The sequence below is a fragment of the Poeciliopsis prolifica genome, unplaced genomic scaffold (assembly GCF_027474105.1).
Source record: "Poeciliopsis prolifica strain line A6 unplaced genomic scaffold, Auburn_PproV2 SCAFFOLD029, whole genome shotgun sequence".
Taxonomy (NCBI): domain Eukaryota; kingdom Metazoa; phylum Chordata; class Actinopteri; order Cyprinodontiformes; family Poeciliidae; genus Poeciliopsis; species Poeciliopsis prolifica.
Genome location: NW_026562404.1, coordinates 3,701,983 through 3,721,922, shown reverse-complemented (window position 1 = coordinate 3,721,922; position 19,940 = coordinate 3,701,983). Strand labels below are relative to the sequence as shown.

The 19,940-nt window shown below is 38.4% G+C and overlaps 1 protein-coding gene across 2 annotated transcripts; it reads right to left on the bottom strand.

Annotated features, from left to right (window-relative positions):
- Nucleotides 1–56: 56 nt before the first annotated feature.
- Nucleotides 57–19,746, bottom strand: ahcyl1 (adenosylhomocysteinase-like 1). Of its 2 annotated transcripts, none has more exons than XM_055049439.1 (17): nucleotides 19,094–19,746; nucleotides 10,684–10,798; nucleotides 8,787–8,930; nucleotides 7,564–7,664; nucleotides 7,356–7,458; nucleotides 6,446–6,540; nucleotides 6,234–6,340; nucleotides 5,734–5,850; nucleotides 5,260–5,323; nucleotides 5,057–5,145; nucleotides 4,805–4,875; nucleotides 4,559–4,653; nucleotides 3,033–3,131; nucleotides 2,834–2,902; nucleotides 2,681–2,759; nucleotides 2,427–2,547; nucleotides 57–2,342 (listed from the first exon to the last, which is right to left on the bottom strand). In XM_055049439.1, exons 1-17 carry the CDS (start codon nucleotides 19,283–19,285, stop codon nucleotides 2,336–2,338), a joined length of 1,668 nt encoding a protein of 555 aa, XP_054905414.1. In that variant the 5' UTR covers nucleotides 19,286–19,746; the 3' UTR covers nucleotides 57–2,335. The 2 variants fall into 2 exon arrangements, with proteins under 2 accessions (XP_054905414.1, XP_054905415.1); XM_055049440.1 differs by lacking the exon at nucleotides 19,094–19,746 and adding an exon at nucleotides 13,206–13,295.
- Nucleotides 19,747–19,940: the final 194 nt, after the last annotated feature.

Here is a 19,940-nt window from a genome sequence, read left to right as displayed (position 1 = left end):
TCTCTAAAATTACTCATTCTCCACACACATACACACAAAACTCCACACTTTTAAAGTCAGTTAAAAAGCGTTGCTTTATTGCTGATTTAATGCATGAATTTACATACATAGTACACACTTAATGTCATTTTAATCACATGAAATGTTAATTAAGGTGACACAGTTGAATCAAATTAAGACAGTGACAATCATATGCCAGACATGAAGTTCATTATTTTTCTTAACATACATCTCATATGTTAAAGTTACAATTAGTACCATAAGCAGTGGAAGGAAGACGCTACGTTTAAATAGTTTTTGTTAAAAAAGGAATGACGATTCGCTAAATTAAGGTCAGCGCTGAAGGTTGGTATAGAAAACCTGTTTCAAAACAAGTTGGGACACTCATGGGATTTCCAAACTGGAGCAAATGGTGCAGATACTCAAACCCATTAAAACTTTGGGCCTAAAGTTATAATGGAAATAAAATGTAACTGTTCAAATTAGGCTTCTCTGCTGCTAGCATTTGATTCTCATAGGCAGAAATGTTAGGCTTTTATTCTTTCCGATAAAAACAATCATTCTTACCCGGAAAGATGAAAATTTCTCTTTCTGGAGAGGGGAAAAAAACGTGTATTTTTCTTCCATTTGAAATGGTGTCTCAACCTCTTTGAACACAGGATCATAAAAAATCAAAAAGGCACATTCATACCACGGCCTTAAAAGGCATCATTCAGGCAAAAGGTTTTTACAGTGACAGAGATCAGGACTGGAATGTGTCAGAGCAAATGGAAAGTTGGAAATAAATGAGGGGAGTTATCATTTATTGAGAGCTCTTGTGGCTTTACTAAACTTCTTTTAATCGTCATGTTGAATTGCAGTGCTTTAAAAAGGTTTTCACATCCTTTAAGCTTTTTCACCTTTTTTACATTTCAACCAGAAACTTAAAGGGATTTTATTTGAGAAAGCGACACACAGCAGCATATTTGTGGAGTGAGAAATAAACGATTCATGGTTTAAATTTTTTCCTATTTGTTTTGCAAATAAAAATCTGAAAGTGAGTCAAGCACTTATATTTGGCCCCTTTTTACTTCAACGCCTTATCGGTATTCATCCAAAAATGGAAAAATGATTCATTAGCCAGAGAAGCAGAACAAGAGGTCACTCTGGAGGAGCTGCAGAGCTCTACAGCTCAGGTTGGATAATCTGTTGACAACACTACTACTAGCTGTGAACTCTACAAAAAGGTTTGTGAATGAGTGTCAAGAACTTTTATCACAAGCCGCATAGATTTAGTAAATATGTGAAAGAGAGTGTTCTGGCCAGTTCCAAAAAAAAACTGTTTGGAAAGCCAAACAGTTTTGTACTTTCCTGTGGAAAAGTGCACATTGTCCCCACTTTGTGACATGGTGGTGGCAGCATAATGCAAGGGGGATGTTTTTCTTCAGCAGGAATTATTGGAAAGTTGTCAGCGTTAACATGGGAGTCCGGAAAGAAAACCAGAGGCAGCAAGTTCGAGACAGGGGAGGAGGTTTACCTTTCAGCCTAAACAACCAGACCTACAATGAAATTTGAACCAAAGGCCTCCATCCAATCTGAATAAGTTTGAACTATTTTGGAAAGAGAAATGAACAAAATGTCAGTCTCTGAAGACGTGCAGCTCTAATTTGAGTAGAAGGTGGTTATACAAAGCTTTGACTCAGGGGAGAAGAAAACTGCTGGATGTAAGACTCTTCAGATTTTTATTTGTATTCATTCTAAAATCCATTATTTCATAACTACCTTGTGACGCTGTCAAAAAAAATGCATATAAACACATTTTTTTTATTCTACGTAATCTAGTGGATGTTACCTTTTAGGGCTTATGTGCAGGTAGCATTAAAAAAATGCTTTCATGCATTCAAAACGACTAAGATAGTGTGCATACCATCATAGAGCTTGCTTTGGCTCAGCCTAAACTCTGGTTCAAAGAATGTGCCCATAAATTCTCCACACCACTGACGAATGAAACAGAAACGACCATCGTTTGGCACTGTGCGTTAAATAGAGTAAACAAACAAATCAACAGCTCTGTGATCAGGAAACAAAAACTCATTAACAACTAAATACACAAAAACATCAATGCATGCAATAGGATGCTCTCTGACCACAAGACAGACCCATGTTAGTTCATTATATATTATAAGTTCTCTATATGTCTTATCCTGAAATAGTTAGCTCTACTCCTAAGGTGCTATTAATAAGTTACATTCAGCATAAGTAAAATAATTCCTCCGTTTTGCAGTAGTTTAGAAAATAAAATAGATATCTCTGTTTATCCCAGGGCAAACGTTTCGCTGAGTATCAGACATCCTTATTAGTACCTGTGAAGTAAAGAAAGTGTTAATGGATTTCTTTGTTGTATGATAAAAATGTGTAATTATAGGAAATCACAAATTGACCCCAACCTGTAATAATTTGGCTTGAACGGGCCGTTCTTGTTCAGCCCCATGTACTTAGCCTGCTCATCGGACAGCTCTGTCAGGTGGGCATCAAAATTGGGCAAGTGCAAACTGGCCACGTACTCATCTTGGAACAGAGACAGAGAATAATTCATTATAGATAAAGAGGACATCATCCTCAGCACTACTAAATAAGTGCTGTAAACCCTATTGGGAGCCATAAGGTGGCAGCAGTGAGCGGAATTTAGGGAAACTCCTACCCATTTTCTTAGGCAGAAGATAAACATCTTGTTTGTATCGTCCTTCTGGAGCGTTGTACAGCTCAATCAAGGCTAGAGCCTACAGACAACACAGAGCCAACAGTAAGACTTTTACAGCAGCACTTGCAAACATTACACTGCCATAAAACTGACCTGAGTGGTAGCAGTGATGGATAACACAAACGTAGGCACTGTAGAACAGCTCAGATTTAAAAGACGACCCTGAGGAAAACCAGAATGCATACAAAGCGTTTCTCATACGTTCAGTAAACAAACTCCATAAAATAGAAGTAAAGTCTGAAGTATGTCAAGACCAGTGAAGTTTCACTGAGGACTTCTCCTGCTACTTTACCTCTGCCAGCACAATAACCCTTTTCCCATCTGGCCAGATGATGTGGTCGACCTGAGAGCGAACCCTCTCCCAGGTCAGCTCGGGGCTGCGTAGACTCGCCTGAAGGAAAATACACACACAAAAAAAAAAACAATTAAGAAGGGAATAATTAAAAGCCATCTACAACCGAACCAAACACCAATGAGTTGGACTGTGCTGAGTTTCTATCACATTTGGATGAAAAGATGTGAATAAAATCACATGAAAATCAAAGCCTTGGCTGCACAAACACTTGATAACAAAGAAATTTAACTATTTGATCATTTACCCATCAATGCTTTAACCACCATGTCTATTCAGTACCTAGTCAGGTCAGATAGGGGATCAATATTATATAACAGTAGGTATTAGGATGAAATTCTACTCCCGGTACCTGATGATGGTCTTCTGTCTGATTTTGTTTTCTTCACTCCATGGTACATAAGTTGAGGTGTGGCCAATATTCACGTGCACAGCTGATTCTGTGCACATTATTTTGTTGATTGACTCTGGGTTTTTCGCTTCACATCTATTGTTTTGTAAGCTTTTACCTTGATGTTCACAGTGGGACACAGAGAGAAGCCGCATCAACTCCTTAGAGGCCCACTGTGTCAGTAACACGATGTTCCCTGATTCCCTCAAGCATGAAAAGACACTGTGCAGCAGAGGGCGCTGTGCTTTTGGCATTCTCAATAATTGTCTTCTAATTGTACAACTCTAAAAATAATGTTTAAAGTCAATGTATGTTTTTGTCTGTATAAAATTAACTACAATCATCATGGATTATATTACAAGCTAAATTATTAATGAGACGTGAAAAGAGTAAAAAAAAAAACACTCCAGATGTAAACATTTTCAGCAGAAGCAGGACTGTAGTTGTAATTTAGAATCAGATATATCAAAGTGTTGCAGGAACATTACAGTAACAGTAATTAACCACAATGAGAAAGGTTGACCTGAGAAAACTCTGGTTGGGCCAAAATATCTGCAGCTTTCAGTCATAAATAGAAACAAAAATAGCTGTGTAAATAAGTATTTTTAATGTATTCCATGTACGTGGCATTAATTTTCTTACCTTTAATGAAGCATCATACTGTGACTTAAGAGTTGGCTGATGACTGTTCTTAAATTATTCAAATCAAGTAACAGTTAGTCACTCAGGGAATAAAAAGGAAAGATAGAAATATCGGGCTGAGAAAGCAAGCCAGTTTAAAGGTCATATTCCACATTCCTCACCTTTAATAATAGATGGAGCTTAACCTCTTTACATCTAATCACTCTAATTTCTAAATCAGGAGCTTTATGATTGTGATAAATTCCAGCAAGGAATAAAACATGAAGGCGTATTTGCAAAGCTCACAGGATTATGAGAACAAAGAACATCACAGGGTTTTTCCTCCATGAAAGTGTATGAATGTCTGCCAACTTGTGCTTAAAACAGGCGTTTTTTTTTTTTTTTTTTTTTAGTGGGAACTTTTTCATAAATAATAGAAAAACAATTAAATTACCACATCGATCTCTGTATTGGAATGTCCCATATTGCAAACAACGCAGCCATTCTTCATTCGGTCAAGATGCTCTCTGGAAACAACGTTCTTGTTCCCTGCAAATAAAAACACGGAAACTGATGACCTCTGAAGAAAATCCCTGAATTAAAAGGGAAGGATATTTAAAATGAGACACTTATTTGCACATGGCCAAAGCTGTGACCATTAAAGCAGAAGTAATAGATGTCACTGCATGCGGCTCCATACCAGTGCAAGTTATCACCACGTCCATCTGCCGGATGACCTCACTCAGCTTGACCACTCGAAATCCATCCATGCTGTGCAGACACAAACCAGATCTTAGTATTTTGTTTACACAAGAGAGAAAGTAAGCGAATTAAAAGGCGACATGATAATGCAATAGTTCGCATCGCAGCTAATTCAATGCACAACACAGAAATTCTAGTGCCGCACATTTATTGATGGAGGAGCGCCGAATGGTAATGCGCAGTGACTCACCACGCCTGCAGAGCACAGATGGGGTCAATCTCTGTGATGCACACAATGGCGCCAAGGGCTTTAAGAGCAGTGCAGCAGCCTTTTCCCACCTACAGATCACCAGGCAGTGCAATAGAAAGGTCAGCTGCACCAGTGGAAATTCAATCATTTCAAGTAAAAGCTTTTGTTCTGTGTGTTTTTGTTTTAATGTCGGAATGACTCACCTCCCCATAACCACACACAACCACTTGTTTGCCTCCAAACATTATGTCCGTGGTCCTTTTCAAGCTGTCAGAGAAAAGTAAAATAAAAGATCACAATCATGCTGGACCATCTTTCTTTTATTATTTTACATAATTTAAAAAAAATGGTAGCAGTAAACATTGGTAATTAAAGACAATGTAAAAAGAAACACTATCAGATTGTCTTCACTATCAGACATTAAAACAATCTAAATGTACTGTCACTGACTGTTTTTGGGCAGAAATAAAAATATGTGTATGATAAAAGTTTGAAACCTGTGGATTTTAGTAAATAAAAATAAACTATACCCCTCCTCTTATTCTTGCATTTAAAACTGATTTTATTTTGATAATCCAAGCGTCTTTTAACAAGAAAAGGCTTAGTCTGAAAAAAAAGCAGACGAGTCTTTTTATACAGCCTACTGTAAATATTTAAAATGTTCTAATCTTGCTCACCCATCCAGAATAGATTCGCGGCAGCAGTAGAGGTTGTCAAACTTCTGCTTCGTAACCGAGTCGTTCACATTCATCGCAGGGACGCACAGTTTACCCGCCTTAGACAACTGATACAATCTGAGAAGACAAATCAGGAAGTGCGTTTAGGCCAATCAGGTCACATAATACCTTTGTTCATATCTAATGAAAGCGAGATGCCCGTCTTTATGACACTGAGCTTTCTGGAGCCTCTGGCTAATTGAGTCTATGGAAGCGTACATTCTGAAGTTATATAAGGGCAAAGTCCTCTTAAACCCACAGTGACATTTGTCAATACCAACATGACCTATATAACACCCTTACATATGTTCCTGTTGACACAATATTCAGAATGTTATTTATAAGCAAATGCATTCAGGTAAAGCCCAACTTTTCCAGGAAAACAACAAACAAATTGGAAGCAAGAAGCCCCGGTGCAGCAGAAATAGAGGCTTGAAATGGAAATGATAAAACTGTCTGACCTGTGAACACCAGTGACGCTCTCCTCCACGATTCCTCTGACCTTCTTGAACACGCTGGGATACTTCTTGTAAACCCAGTGAGTCAAATCTCCACCATCGTCCAAGATCTTTCATTTGAACCAAAGAGGAGATGGGTTAACTGCATCAAAGATTTAGGAATGACCCAGAGAGAGAGAGGTGTTAAATTTATGATGCAACTGTACTCATAATACCATATTGGCCTGCCAGCCGTCGCTGTTGACACAGCGATCGATGCACCACCAGAAGTCGTCCTCTGATTCACCTTTCCATGCAAACACCGGTACACCTGCAGGAAGCAGCACACACGACGAGCAACGACGGAGGACCATTAGGGTGGCATTACATAATAAAAACCACAAGCATAAAACGGTTAACTTTCAAGGTCACTTAGAGTTCATTCACTTACTACTGAGATGAAGTAAAACCTAGTCTACTTTTATCTGTTAAAATGTAGGTCACTACAATAACAGGATTTTATTTTTGCCTAGAATACAAATTTGATAGCTATGGCTACAATTATAGACACAAACTATATTCACTGTTCTTTTTCTATACAATAGTTTTGAAGCAAAACTTAAAATACAAAAAACCAAAAACAAATTAGATTGAAGGATCTAAAATAAATTTTTGTCTGTTTTGCATCTTGGGATTCCAGTCAAAGTTAAAGGAAATGTCTCTATCTGGATGCTTGCAATACATTCAATTATCAATATTTATCACTGTTCTACTGATTGTGATTATCTGAAAAATACTCAAAGTAAGACATCCAGTCATATTTTGTGTAGCCATTGTTTAAAAATTCTAAATTTTTTAAACACTTTTACACGGGTAAAAGTGATCTAATGAATCTGTGTTTTCTCTAACAACCCATAGAACATGTCCACGGTGAAAAAGAGGTTGTGTTGCTGCTGCAGGTTTGCTAAAAAAATATGTATATTTTTTTTCTAAAGTGTGGGGGGCAATCCCTATTATTCATATGCTTTGTAAAATTCAGATGATTTATTATGTTGCTGTTCAGATAAATCTCAACTTTATGTTACCGAAGTGCTGAGAAAACACCATGCTTTAAACCAGTCGATTATATAGAGGGGACGATCTCACCAGTTTCAGCGAGAGCAGCGGCCACCTCGTTTTGAGTGGAGTAGATGTTACAGGCAGTCCAGCGGCACTGGGCCCCGAGGGCCACCAGAGTTTCAATCAGGACCTATTAGGGGAGGATGGATTGCACACATGTGTATAAAAAGTTAGGTAATATGAGCTGTAACAAAAGCTGAGCCTGCAGAGAACAGGACGGGAGGACAGAACGTACGGCTGTCTGAGCTGTGATATGGGTGCAGCCCACTATCTTCGCCCCGGCCAGGGGCTTCTCCCCCTGGGCTCTCTTCCTCAGGGAGATCAGGGCAGACATGTCTGTAAAGCAAAAATATAATTCTTAAAAGCTACAAATGTTTGTTTCTCACTTGAAAATTAATTTTAGGGGTTTTTTGGGTTGGGGGTTTTCAATTAAAAAAAAGAAAATGAGCTTTGGGAGTGTCTCTGATAAGAGTACATTTATGGATAGGACATAAAGATATGCTATAATTTTGAAAATAAAAATGAAAATTGACCATCCACAAACTATAGATTTTAACTTTTACATTTTAGGTGTTCAAGTAAGGAATAAGTAAATGAAACATTATTTTAAATGCTGGAAATGTTTAAAGATAGAGTCAAATTCAGTATTTTCCAATATGCTTCTGGACCCCTGAGTTAAACAGTTGTGTGATGATTGATATAAAAATGCTACATGAATCACAACGTATAAGCTATGTTTGTATTTTTAATAAAGAAAAGATAAGAGTCTGAGTTTGATTGGAATGAGTAAATTATGAACAGCAATTTTTTTGAAATAAAAAAGTAATAATAATAACAATCTCTTCCTACAAGATGGTCATAAAAAGAACAGTAGGAATATGACAAACTACTAGAACAACAGCAACATACCATCTACAGCCCTGCAGATTTAAAGCCTAATAAACACTTGTCAGGCGTTCACATACTTCCCTTGAACAATGTAAACAGCTAGAAGCACAGCAGACAGAAGAGAGAGACTACAGCTCCGCATCTTTGAGCGTTGAAAGTAAAAGGACGCACAAAATTATAAAAAATGTGATCTGTAATAATGTTTTCAGAGTAACATCAGTACTGAATAAGATACGGTCTTAACTGCTGCGAAATTAGAATATAGCTAAATTATAATAATTCATGTAGTGATAGTTAGAAGTTTTGGGGGAAATATTCAGGAATAAGAAACTGCTTTGTTTCTTTGTTTTTCGTCTATGCAGACCCTAACAGCAAAACAATTTTGTCTCCTTTTACAGCAGAGTAGAAGAAAAGCTGCAAACTCAAAACTCACTAATCAGAAAACTACAGTTTGGGTTTCTACTTCTGCAAAGAAAAATATATATTATCTTCAACATAGAGGTAGAAGATAATATATATCTGTTATATCTATATAGATATAATATAGATTTGTTATATCTGTGTGGATACCTTGCTCTGCTATTTCAATTTCCCGCCGTCCGAATTCGGCCTGTTTGATGTTCTTCACACAGAAGTTGGTGCTGCCGTGGCTGTTGACCTGGGCTTTGTCCCGGGGGGAGGTTTCATCATCTGAGCTGTCAGTGTAGGAAGCAGCTGGAAAACGAAGAACACAAAAGCTCACTTTTGTGTTAAAACACACGAGCAGAGGCAATAATGAAATCTATACTTCAAATCTATTGTGAGAAAGAAAGGACCTCTGTGCGCACTTCCTGAGTGTGTGTGCGCATGTGTGTGGACCTGTGTGTATTTACGGCTCCTTATGAAAGTATTCACATCCTCTGAGCTATTTTTCATTTTGTCACAGTCACAAACCCTTAACTTGTTTAATTGGGATTTTATGTCATAAATCAATGCAAAGTAGAGTATAATTGTGAAAATGAAAGGATAATGACAAGTGGTTTAAACATTTTTGATAAGAGTTGAAACCAGTGGTGTTAATTTGAACTCAGCCCACCTGGATCAGTACTTTGTAGAACCTCCAGCTATAGCGGAAAGTCTTTCTGTGGAAGGATCAGCTTTGCAAAGTCGAGACTTTTCTTGCTAATTCTTATTTGCAATAGCTGCAACTCAGTCAGAAACATCTGTTTTTTAAAAGATGTCCACTAACTCTCTAAAAGGCCTGGACATTGACTGAGCCAATTTTACACATTAATATATTTTGAACCAAACTATTCCAGAACTGTACTCGGACACTCTGCCCTGGTGTCGATTTTTCCTGATCTCCTGCAGAGTATTTAGCTCCATCCACCTTCCAATCAGCTCCAACCATATTCGCCTTAGCTCCTAAAGAAAAGTATTCCCACAGCATGACGCAGCTCCCACCGTGTTTCACAGTGAGAAATAGCACTTTTATGTTTTCCCTCACACAGGTCCCTTTGATTAAAAACAAAAAGTTACATTTGGTCTCATCTAACCAAACACCTTCCTCGGCATATTAGCTCTGGTTTATGTACCTCATCCAAAACAGAAATCGAACCTATTTGTTAGAACAAAAGGGTCCTGAGAAACTCCTATTAGTTTATTCAGAGAAACTCCTGGTGTGCCTATTCTTATTCTGTTTAGAAACCCAGAACAGGAACATTTAGTTTCATACTTCACTCAACACAGAGCAGGAGTTAGAACAATATCTGGAGAAACTACTCATTTCCTTAGTTTAAAAAAAAAAACTAGAACAAACTTAGAAAGTATACAATCAAACGATGAGAACCAACGTCTGTTTTTTATCAGAACAAGAATCCAGACATAGCCCTACTAGTTTATAAATGACTACTTATTCATTTTCTTATTAAAAGTGGGGACCCAATATGTAGTTTTATATTTTCACTTTTCTTTTTTATTAGTTTATTTATATACCTCATCCAAAACGGTCCAAAGAAACTTCTTTTAGTATTTAGTACTTTTTGTTTTGTTTGTTTGCTTTTCTGTCATTATTTTGTTTGCATTTCCTTCAACTCGTGTAAAATCCTTCGAATTGCCTTGTTGCTAAAATTATGCTATATAAATAAAATCATCTTAACTTATCCGAAGACTTCACATGGTACATAGTACATGGTTTTATTTTACCAAATCTATTAGCCTAACATCATAAACTGAACTCTGTTTTTCGACCTACCATTGGTTTCCCTTACTTTGTAGGTACCTTGTGTTTCTCCATCACCTAAAGTCCAGATAAAAGACTGAAATGTGTGGTTTCCATGTGAAATATGTGAAAAAGCTGAAGGGGTTTAACATTTCAACTCAGTGTACAGTAGGACGTAGGGTGTTGCTTTAATGCATATAATGCATAAGTCTTTCAAAATAATATGTTTATGTATATGTGTTATAAAAACATTAATGCCCGTAGCACCTGAGCTGTAGCTGTCTGTGGAGGACTGTGAGATGGAGCGTGAGAGCGAGCGGCGACCCGCCTTGGTCGGAAACTTGCTGAACTCCTGCTTGTCCTCTGCATTCGCAAACTGGATCTGAAAAAAAGTAAATCAAATGCAACACTGAAATCACACACAGACAGGGACAGAAAGTATCATCGCCAGATATTAGCAGTGCAGATGCTTGGTAACATGCTTACGTAACTGCTTATATTTGAACTCATTTTGCTGTTTCAGCCTCAAAACTGTCCTTTGAAAAAAAAGAAAAAGGTGAAAATCAACTCGTTTTTGCAACACGCAGGTGGATCAGGAAGAAGAAAGCTGCTGCTTATTTTTAGACGCGCTCAGCTGCTCTGTGATTTATGCTTTGTTCAGATACCCAGGCTCGAGTTGTTGTTGGGGGCTATTTGTTTTTCATCATGCTAACCGAAGCCTTCAAAGCGCCAAAGATCAAAGCCCTGGAAGCACATGAATCAGAACAGTAAAAGCTTGATTAACGACTGTATGTTGTACCCTTCCTTTTCATAAAAGTCGTAACTATTTGAGAATCTGGTCTTTGGTTCCAGCATCAAAACACATTTTTCAAGCTTATGAGCTTTAGACAGATGTAAAGAAATATTATGTTACATCACAGTCCCATACATAACGCTGTTCCTCAGCACTTTACAGCAACACAAGGTCTCCAGGGTCGTTCCATTTTATAATTGGTGATATAAAAATAATAATAATACAAGCTTGGACAAATCCTCTCAGAAAATAGAGATGCATGATGGAATTACGTGATCGTCAACTTGATTGACCCTTATCGGTGATCAGCTGGTCAGAAAGTTGAAGATCCAATCTTCATCTTTTTTTCTGATCCGTGAGCTTCACACAAGATATTGGTAACAACCAAAGTAATGCAGAAATAAAAATTAGTGCATTAATTTCAATTAATTAATTAAGGAAAGAAAATCTTGTTTAAAAAAATGTATAGTTGGATGATTCAGAGGAGTATGAAGTATAAAACCGTTGGTTTGCTTGCATTTAAAACATCTTGAATGTCCTGCATCTTAGATCCAGATGCAGTTTCAAGATATCTCCACATAATCCACATTTTATTTCTATTTACCAAAGTCCATCAACATTGAAAGGCTAATTATTATAGTTGTATGTATTTCTAAACTTCTCAATATTCCTGTAAGCTCTCTTGGAGCCACACCCAAAACTAAAAAGTACTGAGTTTCACCATAAAACAGCTCCAGCCAGAAAGCCCCTCATATTTCTGGCAAAGGAGTTAAAAGAATAGTTAGAAGAGTTGTTCAAGATGCTATTGAAGCAAAATATAACCAAAACATGACTAGATCCTGATCAGGAGTGGCTCTGACAGCCATAATGTCTGCCTTTCCAAGAATTCAAGCTCTCGTATCCATTATCGCGCTTTGATGTTGCGTCCATCTGTCTGTCAGACAGCGCTGTGTAAAGTCATAACACTGTACAGTGTCATGCAATCACGGCTGATTCCCTTGCAGACACACAGACAAAATGCAGAACATTTTTCCTATAAGTCCTCTCTAACTCTCCATCACTCGACTTCTCTGTCTTAGTGGTGTTGCAATGCTGCTTTAAGTCAGTCATTGATTTCCCACACACAGTTCACAAAGCTCCCCTTTTGAGACATTTTGTGATAATGCTGTCGGGCTCCCTCGACCTCTTATTTTCAATGTCCGTATCTTGTGTTTGGAGTGCAAACTGTTGAGCAGGACACTGGAGTTGACAAAACACAGGGACGATGAATCGGTGGGCCAAGCAGTTACCAGAACAAAACCCTCAAGCGACATGCACTGCAGCACATACACTGGCTAAGAAGCTTGACAGAAATTGCGAAGGAGTAACAACTCAAAGACTTACATAAATACAACTAAAGCCAAAAAGCTAAGAGAAGCGTCATGTGGATCAGTTTTCAGGAAGTGACCTCACGGTTGGATGGAAGGGATTCGTTCTCCTGCAAAATACCGACGAGATAACACCAAGCATAGTAGTTTCAGTCTCTTAACTTCTTGACCTTCTGATCCCTTGTCCCAATGTTCGTCACACCTCGACTTCAGCAGTCTACCATACAACTGAAGAGAAACTCAAGAAGCTTGGGAGTCTGGGTGAGCAGAGCAGATCGCTGCATGGCTCTGTTTTTACAACCAAGACTGTGGCCTTTCTCACATCACTCAGTACATTGAGTTTTCCTCTGGATCGTTTCACGTGGATTCAGCACACACTTTGCATTTTCCTTTCCCAAGAAGTTAACATTTAAATAAGACCGTACTCCTGGTTACAACGTACGGTAATGGAAATGATTGTTACTGGTTTGGCTACCTGAGATAACGTCACAAAACCTTTGTAGCTCAATGTAAAACAGTGCTATGTAGAATACTATAACCCGTCTCAAGCCACAAGTGATCCAAACTGATGCTGGGAATTCCAACATCTAGAAAGATAAGTTTCCTGTGAAACATTACAAGCAACTCACCTGTTCTCGCCCATGTCCATGCTTGTGGGCCATAGCTGCCGGTCACTGTCTGCTGCTCTCTTCAGCTTTCTAGCCTACCTCTCTGAGTCCTGTGTGTGTGTGCGCGTGATGGCACCAGGTGTCCCTGATGCTATTATCCCAGAACACTCCCAGGCAGCTCAGGGGGAGGTTCCCACCTATTACCGTAATTTCTAAATGGCCAACTTTGGCTAAAACAGGCCAGGACGTAAAAAGAGAGGTCAATTTCAAACAACCCTCTCTCTTTTTCTCTCTCTTGGCGTTTGCTCCGCAATGTCCTTGACAACTCGCTGCTGAAGGCTTCAGTTTTTATTTTATGAGGATTTTTTTTTTTTCTTTAAGTGCAGAAAGAGCATTGTACGAACCAGAGATATGATGACGCCACACGCAAACAAGTACAAAAACACATTTGCTGAAGCTCGTATTTTCAGCTTGAGTTCCTAATTTGCAGTACTAAATGTACTGGGATTGGCAGGAGGAATTAAACCCGTTCTCCATTAGCCTTCTGCTGCATCATTAGGCATCTCTTTAGACCCATCCTGTATCTAAAAATACCCTTTCTCTCTCAGATAACAGGCCAGGTCAGAGACTTAAGCCGTAGAGTGTTACAGTCGGTCAGTGGCGTAAAGGCTCAGTGTGGCCCCGACATAAGGCAACCAAAACTACTTAACCAGACACCGTCACCGTGGCTCTATGGCACCATCTAACTGTAATCCACACACATCCTCACTGCCAACTGCTCACAGTCGCTGCATTCAACAAGTCAAACACAGGCAGCGCAGCGGGTAAAACAGAGCACACAGCAAGGCAAGTTTCAAGTAAAGTACAAAACTGAAACCAGCAGTCGTCCTGGTATGCAAAGGCTGCAGTTTAAATCAATGCATGCATGACCGATTACACAGTGTTGTGAAAAAAACACTGTGAACTAATCCTGCCTTCCTCGCAGACTATGTGACCTTTAGCTGAAACTATAAGTTCTTCTGATTAAGATAACATGCAGCCTTATTTCATGAATAAACACATGCAGTACAGCCATACTGATTTAAAGGGGTCGTCCAGACTTTTTTCCATGTTCTGTTCAGATGCTGTATTCAATCATTAGCTTGAGGTAAATGACTCTCTTGGGGTCTTTACTTTAATACTTTAAAGTAAAGTTTTACTTTAAAGTAATATGTTAAAGTATTACTTTAACAGTGCAAAAAGATAATGCACTGTTATCTTTTTTTTTTAGATAACAGTGCATCAGAGGAAGTCTAAGTTAGATGTTGGCCATATTAAACCTAACATCCCAAAATATGCTTAACGCATTTCACGTTGCAGAATGTTGCAGAAACAATCGGTCCCTTCAATGTGAGTCACTGTGCATGAATAAAGGTTAGGTACTGACTTCATATCACCTCTTGGTATAACAACCACTTTGAAGACAATCTAACGTTTCCATATGAATGTTTTAATTTGACAAAAGATGTACTACAATGAACTAACTATCTTGAAAGTAACGGGAACGGTGAAAAACAAGACTTGTGAGGATGTGTTGTAATGCTTCATTGACTAACTTTGAGGTGTAAAAAAAAACAATTAGACAGAGGGTCTGAGTTTATTTTGTTTGGCATCTTCACGTCATCTAGTCTCCACTGCGTGATATTCACACTCAGTAAGGAATGTGAATATCACCCCAGGAGAAGGTGATACACTCCTATGGAAAATGTGTAATCACCTGCATGACAAGTTTACTGGATTTAAAATGATGAATGTGGGACCGTCTTTAGAGGATCCGAAAGCTTTCATGTTGAACTTTCGTTTTGCAGCTCTCCCCCACTTTGCCCACCTTATCTCATTACAGCATCAACTTTGATTCCTCATCATTTCAGAGTATAATCCCTTCTGCCTTATTCAGAGCTCCTCCTCTTACACTGTTGAGAACTACTTGGGGGAGACATTATATAGATAATCTCACAATAATACAGGACATTAATCAAATCTATCAAAAAGCTGATGAACTTAATATGATTATAATCAAAAGGAGAAAGCAGACTGTTTACTTCTATTTGTTGAGCTATAAACTGTAGAAAAATGTTAGTCCTAAACTCCAGAGATGCTCCACCAACATAAAATATTTGATGTATTCTTAACCAAGGTTTAGGAATAAAAAAGATTTTTATACTTTCTTGACAATTTTAGAGTTCCAGAACGTTTAGGCTCAGCTGATATTTGAATTTGAAATGTTCATTCCTGCTACAATAGCCTCTTATTTTCACAAAGCAAGGCGCTAAGTGTGTTTTATCATATTAACACCCAGTTGAACTTTTTCACATTTTGACACATAATTAACAAACGTCAATGTATTTTATTTGGCTTGTTCGTGGTAGACCAAGACATACCAGTCCATAGTTGTGCAGTGGAAGGAAAACTGACACAGCTCTTTCAAGTCTTCCAAACACAAAACAATTTTTTCATTAATATCTTTGAAAAACCACATGTGCTTTGCCTTGCACTTCACAATTCCTCACTTCTTTGTGTTGGTCTGTCACCTAAAATCCTAACAAATCCCTTTGGGTTTGTGGTTTTTACCATCACAAAATGTGAAGAAGATCAATAGTGAGAATAAGTTTGCAAGGCTCTGTAAACATGACATAACCAAACTTCAAAGTGAGCACACAGCAGTCCACACCTCCACAGGGATCAGATACAAAATGATGATGCAGGAACAAATTCGATGTGAGCAAGTCCTGTTCCCTGGGGGTGAGCAGGGGGGTGGGGTGTATTGCATAACTGTTTTGTATTGGAAAAACAAAAAAAGGAGGAGGCAGAGGTTTGCTTTTCTTTGACTCACCCACCATCACACTCACTCAATCAAATTTGTAGAATCGTTTGTATTTATTAGCCACATATTTTTCAGACCGTCAAAGTCAATGCAGTGTAAACCAAAAGCTTCACAAAGTTTTTCTTCTTACAGTGATTTGCAGAAGTCGTTTTTACTAAAACTGGTGACTGAGTCAGTCACTGGACTCTATTCATAAGAAAGCGTTGTTTTCATAAAACCGATGCACATTCCTATCATTCAATATGTTTGGAAACAGGCTTCCCGGAGGCAGCTCACAGTCCACACAATATTGCCTGTCAGACAGGAAGGAGGTCTAAACTAATATTTTAAAGCCTCTGAGCCCCGCTGCTGAGAACGCAGATATGACTATCTTTAGTCATTTTTGTATAATTTGGTTCATATTATGAGTATACAACTTGGTATGAAACAGGCTGTCTTTACAGAAGCTAAATCACAAACACGGACATACAGAAGATGTAGGACAAAAACAAAGATGTAATATTCACGGTGATTATTTAGCAAAAATAAAGTGAGTATAATATCTATGTTTTCATGACATTGGAAATATGTGGACACCTTCTTTTAATCTGCAGAAATTACATATTGTTCTTACACGTTTATATGTTCCTACACTGTAACTTGGACTCATTTAAAGCTTTTCTTGTTTTTGATGCCAAAGCAAAGCAGATTGTGAGGTGAAATCTGTAATGAGACATTTATTTTTTATAGGATAACGAATCGTCACCAGTGTGGATTCAAATCTATGACTAATTTTACGCGAACATTATGTAATCAAACATCTGAAGGATCTAGTTAACTTAGTATTAGAATGACTATGAAGAGGCTTTGGATGTTGGCACATTAAAACTAATAAAGAAATTTGATGTCATTTATATCCCGTTTGGAAGATTTTGTTGAGTCACAAGAAATAAAACAAAGAAGTAAAGGTATTAAGGATGGCAAAAATATAAAAACAGTCACTGTTTAGTGAAGATTTACCTATCTTATACATATACAATTAAATAAAAATTATGTAACTAAGCATCTGTTTATACAATGGATTTTTAAAACTCAAAGTTTCAGGTTGTGTAGCTAAATTTAAAAAAGATGAAGATGCAAAAATTATAAATATTGCTGATCTAACGTTTCCTATTTTCCACATAAATACAAATGAAGGAACATAAAAATAATGACAGAGTGAAAGGTTATCCTGCTGTGAGAATCTTAGCTTTCTGACAACTACTGTAAAACAATTGTCTTTTTTTTGAGGACCTTACATATTCAAAGAACAAAATACAAAACAAATGGCTATTTCTGGATTAAAAAAAAAAAAATCAAACATCTTCTCCTCTAAATGTGAGTCGGTTCTCAGAAACACAGTCCTTGACCTGTAACCTGCAGTGGATAAACACTCAAATTTATCCGGTGCTGGGAACCAGCAGTGGATGTGTAACATGAACATCTGACTGGAGAAAGTCTTTTTTGTTTAGCGCCGTTGTAAAGCAGCCAAGACATTCAAAGTCTTTTCCCTCAGGTGCACAGTGTGCAGTAAATACACTCTTATCAAGCTGCTCCAAAAACTATTGATTCCCACCCGCATGAGAAGCCTGAGCGAAGTCAAAGCTGACCGGGTCAGTCAGATGGTTGGACTGGTTAACATGAACTGCTCAACTTTATCCTGGTGAACTTGATATCTAGTTTTCTTTGCCAAGTCCCAATTTAACTTATTCGACATTTTATCTTTTTGACATGTCAGACATCAAAGGAAAAATATGTACATTAGTTTCTTTTGTAGAAAGGGTGATTTTGAGCTAAAAATAAAGGAATAAGATTATCTTCATTGATGCATCGAAGCAGAGTAATACATTTAAAAAAAAAAAAAGTCATGGGGTATCTGAGTTTGGATGCATTTCATGAAGAGAAGATGGAAAAAAAGTGCTTTTCAAGGTCTGATCGATGTTTAATAAGCTGTGCATTTTTTCACTTTACCAAGGACTGAAATCAAAGATTTTAAAATAGTCTTTTTTTCTCTTTGGTGTTTTCCAAACACACAATATATTTTATCAAGACCGCATGGGAACATTAAAAAAAATCAAAATCAGTTTTCTTTCAAGTATAAATTCTCTGTTTTAATTTTGAAACAATGCAGATTGTCTGAAGGACAAGTAGCTTTAAATCCAACTGAAAATTAAAACGTATGCAACAAGAATATTCTGCAATAAGCCTGTGTTCATAGCCTCTATTGCATTTTTATTACACTCAAAGAAATGCATCAAAGTACATGCTCTTGGTTAGAGTGAAAATAGAGGGGGCTGTAAGTCTCGAATCGCATCATAAATAGAGTTTATTTTCTTTTCATAACATCTGACCTGCCAGTCACTTAGCAGAGCCGTTCAAGGGAAAGTTGGCTGATTCTGAGTCTTGCCGGATTGATTGAAACTCATCCTTTTGCAATTTTAACATCCACATTCCTGTCCCTCTGAGAAAAGCTACATAACCACAGGTTATGCGGGGTTGAATGTTTTCTCACAGAAAATCCTCGATGGCATTAACTACCACATATTTAGTGTGGAAGCTCCCCCCACATGGAGCTTACTAAGGCCATACATGTAAGCTTTAGGTTTCGTTTCCTAAACAAAGAATATTTACATCTGCACTGTATAGAAACAGTACAACAACACCTAAGCTTGACAGTAATACTGTGTAAAATGACATGGCACACAGTAATTCTTCTCTAATGACTTCTGTCAGACTAAGTGAAATGGGAACAAATATATATGTCCCACTGAAACTACTAAATACTGAATTCCTTGACAATAACTGCACTAAATGGTGCAGTTAGTATCATTTAGTGCACACTCTTTGCACACATGAAGAGTGCGGCTTTGCAACGCATTCACTGTGGTTTATTCCCCCATACTGTCCAGCAGTCGCCTGCTCGACTGCAGCACAGTTGTCCGCACCAACGTGAACGTGTCCTCCTCGCATGTGACCGGCTGTTCTTTGCCCAACGGCAGCGAGTGATGGCGGGCATCACGTTCCTTACCTTCTTCACCGACTTCAGAGTCGGGACCGCGGTGAACGCGGCGGAGGGCATCTCTCCGACGTTCATGTTCACGTCGCTGCTGTTCTTGCTGACGGTCAATGCGGAGTATTTTTCCGCGACGTTTTCGGTCTCTTTGACATATTTGGTGGCCTGCTTGACCTCCGTTTTGCTGTCCACTGCCGAGTCTGTCATCGCATCAGAGTGACACTAAAAGAAGGAGGAGATGAAGCCGGTTGTCTGGGGAGTTTAAACTAACGTTAGCTCCGTCCGTCGCCTTCTTTGCTTCTTTGGTGTGTGGTTTAAAAATGACCGAGCAGGTCCTGCAATCTATAGAAGTAAGAATTGGACGCCTGGGTCAAGTTTTCTGGCTTCTTTCATTCCCTACGAGCGCTGCGGAGGCAGTTGCTGGTCCTGCGTCGCGCTGTCAACCTCAGACAGAAGCATCTCTGATGGGAGGGGGCGGCAGGCTCAGCCTGTCACCTGAGGGAAGTAGGCTGTGTTCAGGCGGTGAGCGTCCACACAGCGCTCCAACCGGAGGACAGGGTTCAGAACAGAAAGACGGGAAATTCTATTCCTGAAGAGTTTTCATAATATCTGCGTCCTACTTGTCTAGCTCGTCGTCAGTTTGCATAAAGTAGACCTCAGTCCGTAAAGCCTGTTTGACCGTTGCCAAGGAGGCTGAGAACAAGTCCCGCCTTCTTTGCTGTGATTGGTTGACTCTGAGATCCATCTAGACAATCCACCGCTTCTGATTTGCTGCGCTTATTAAGCTTAAAGGGTCCTGAACAGGGATGGATTGAAAAAAAAAAACATTTTTAAATAGTTTTAGCCTGTTTAGAACATTAAT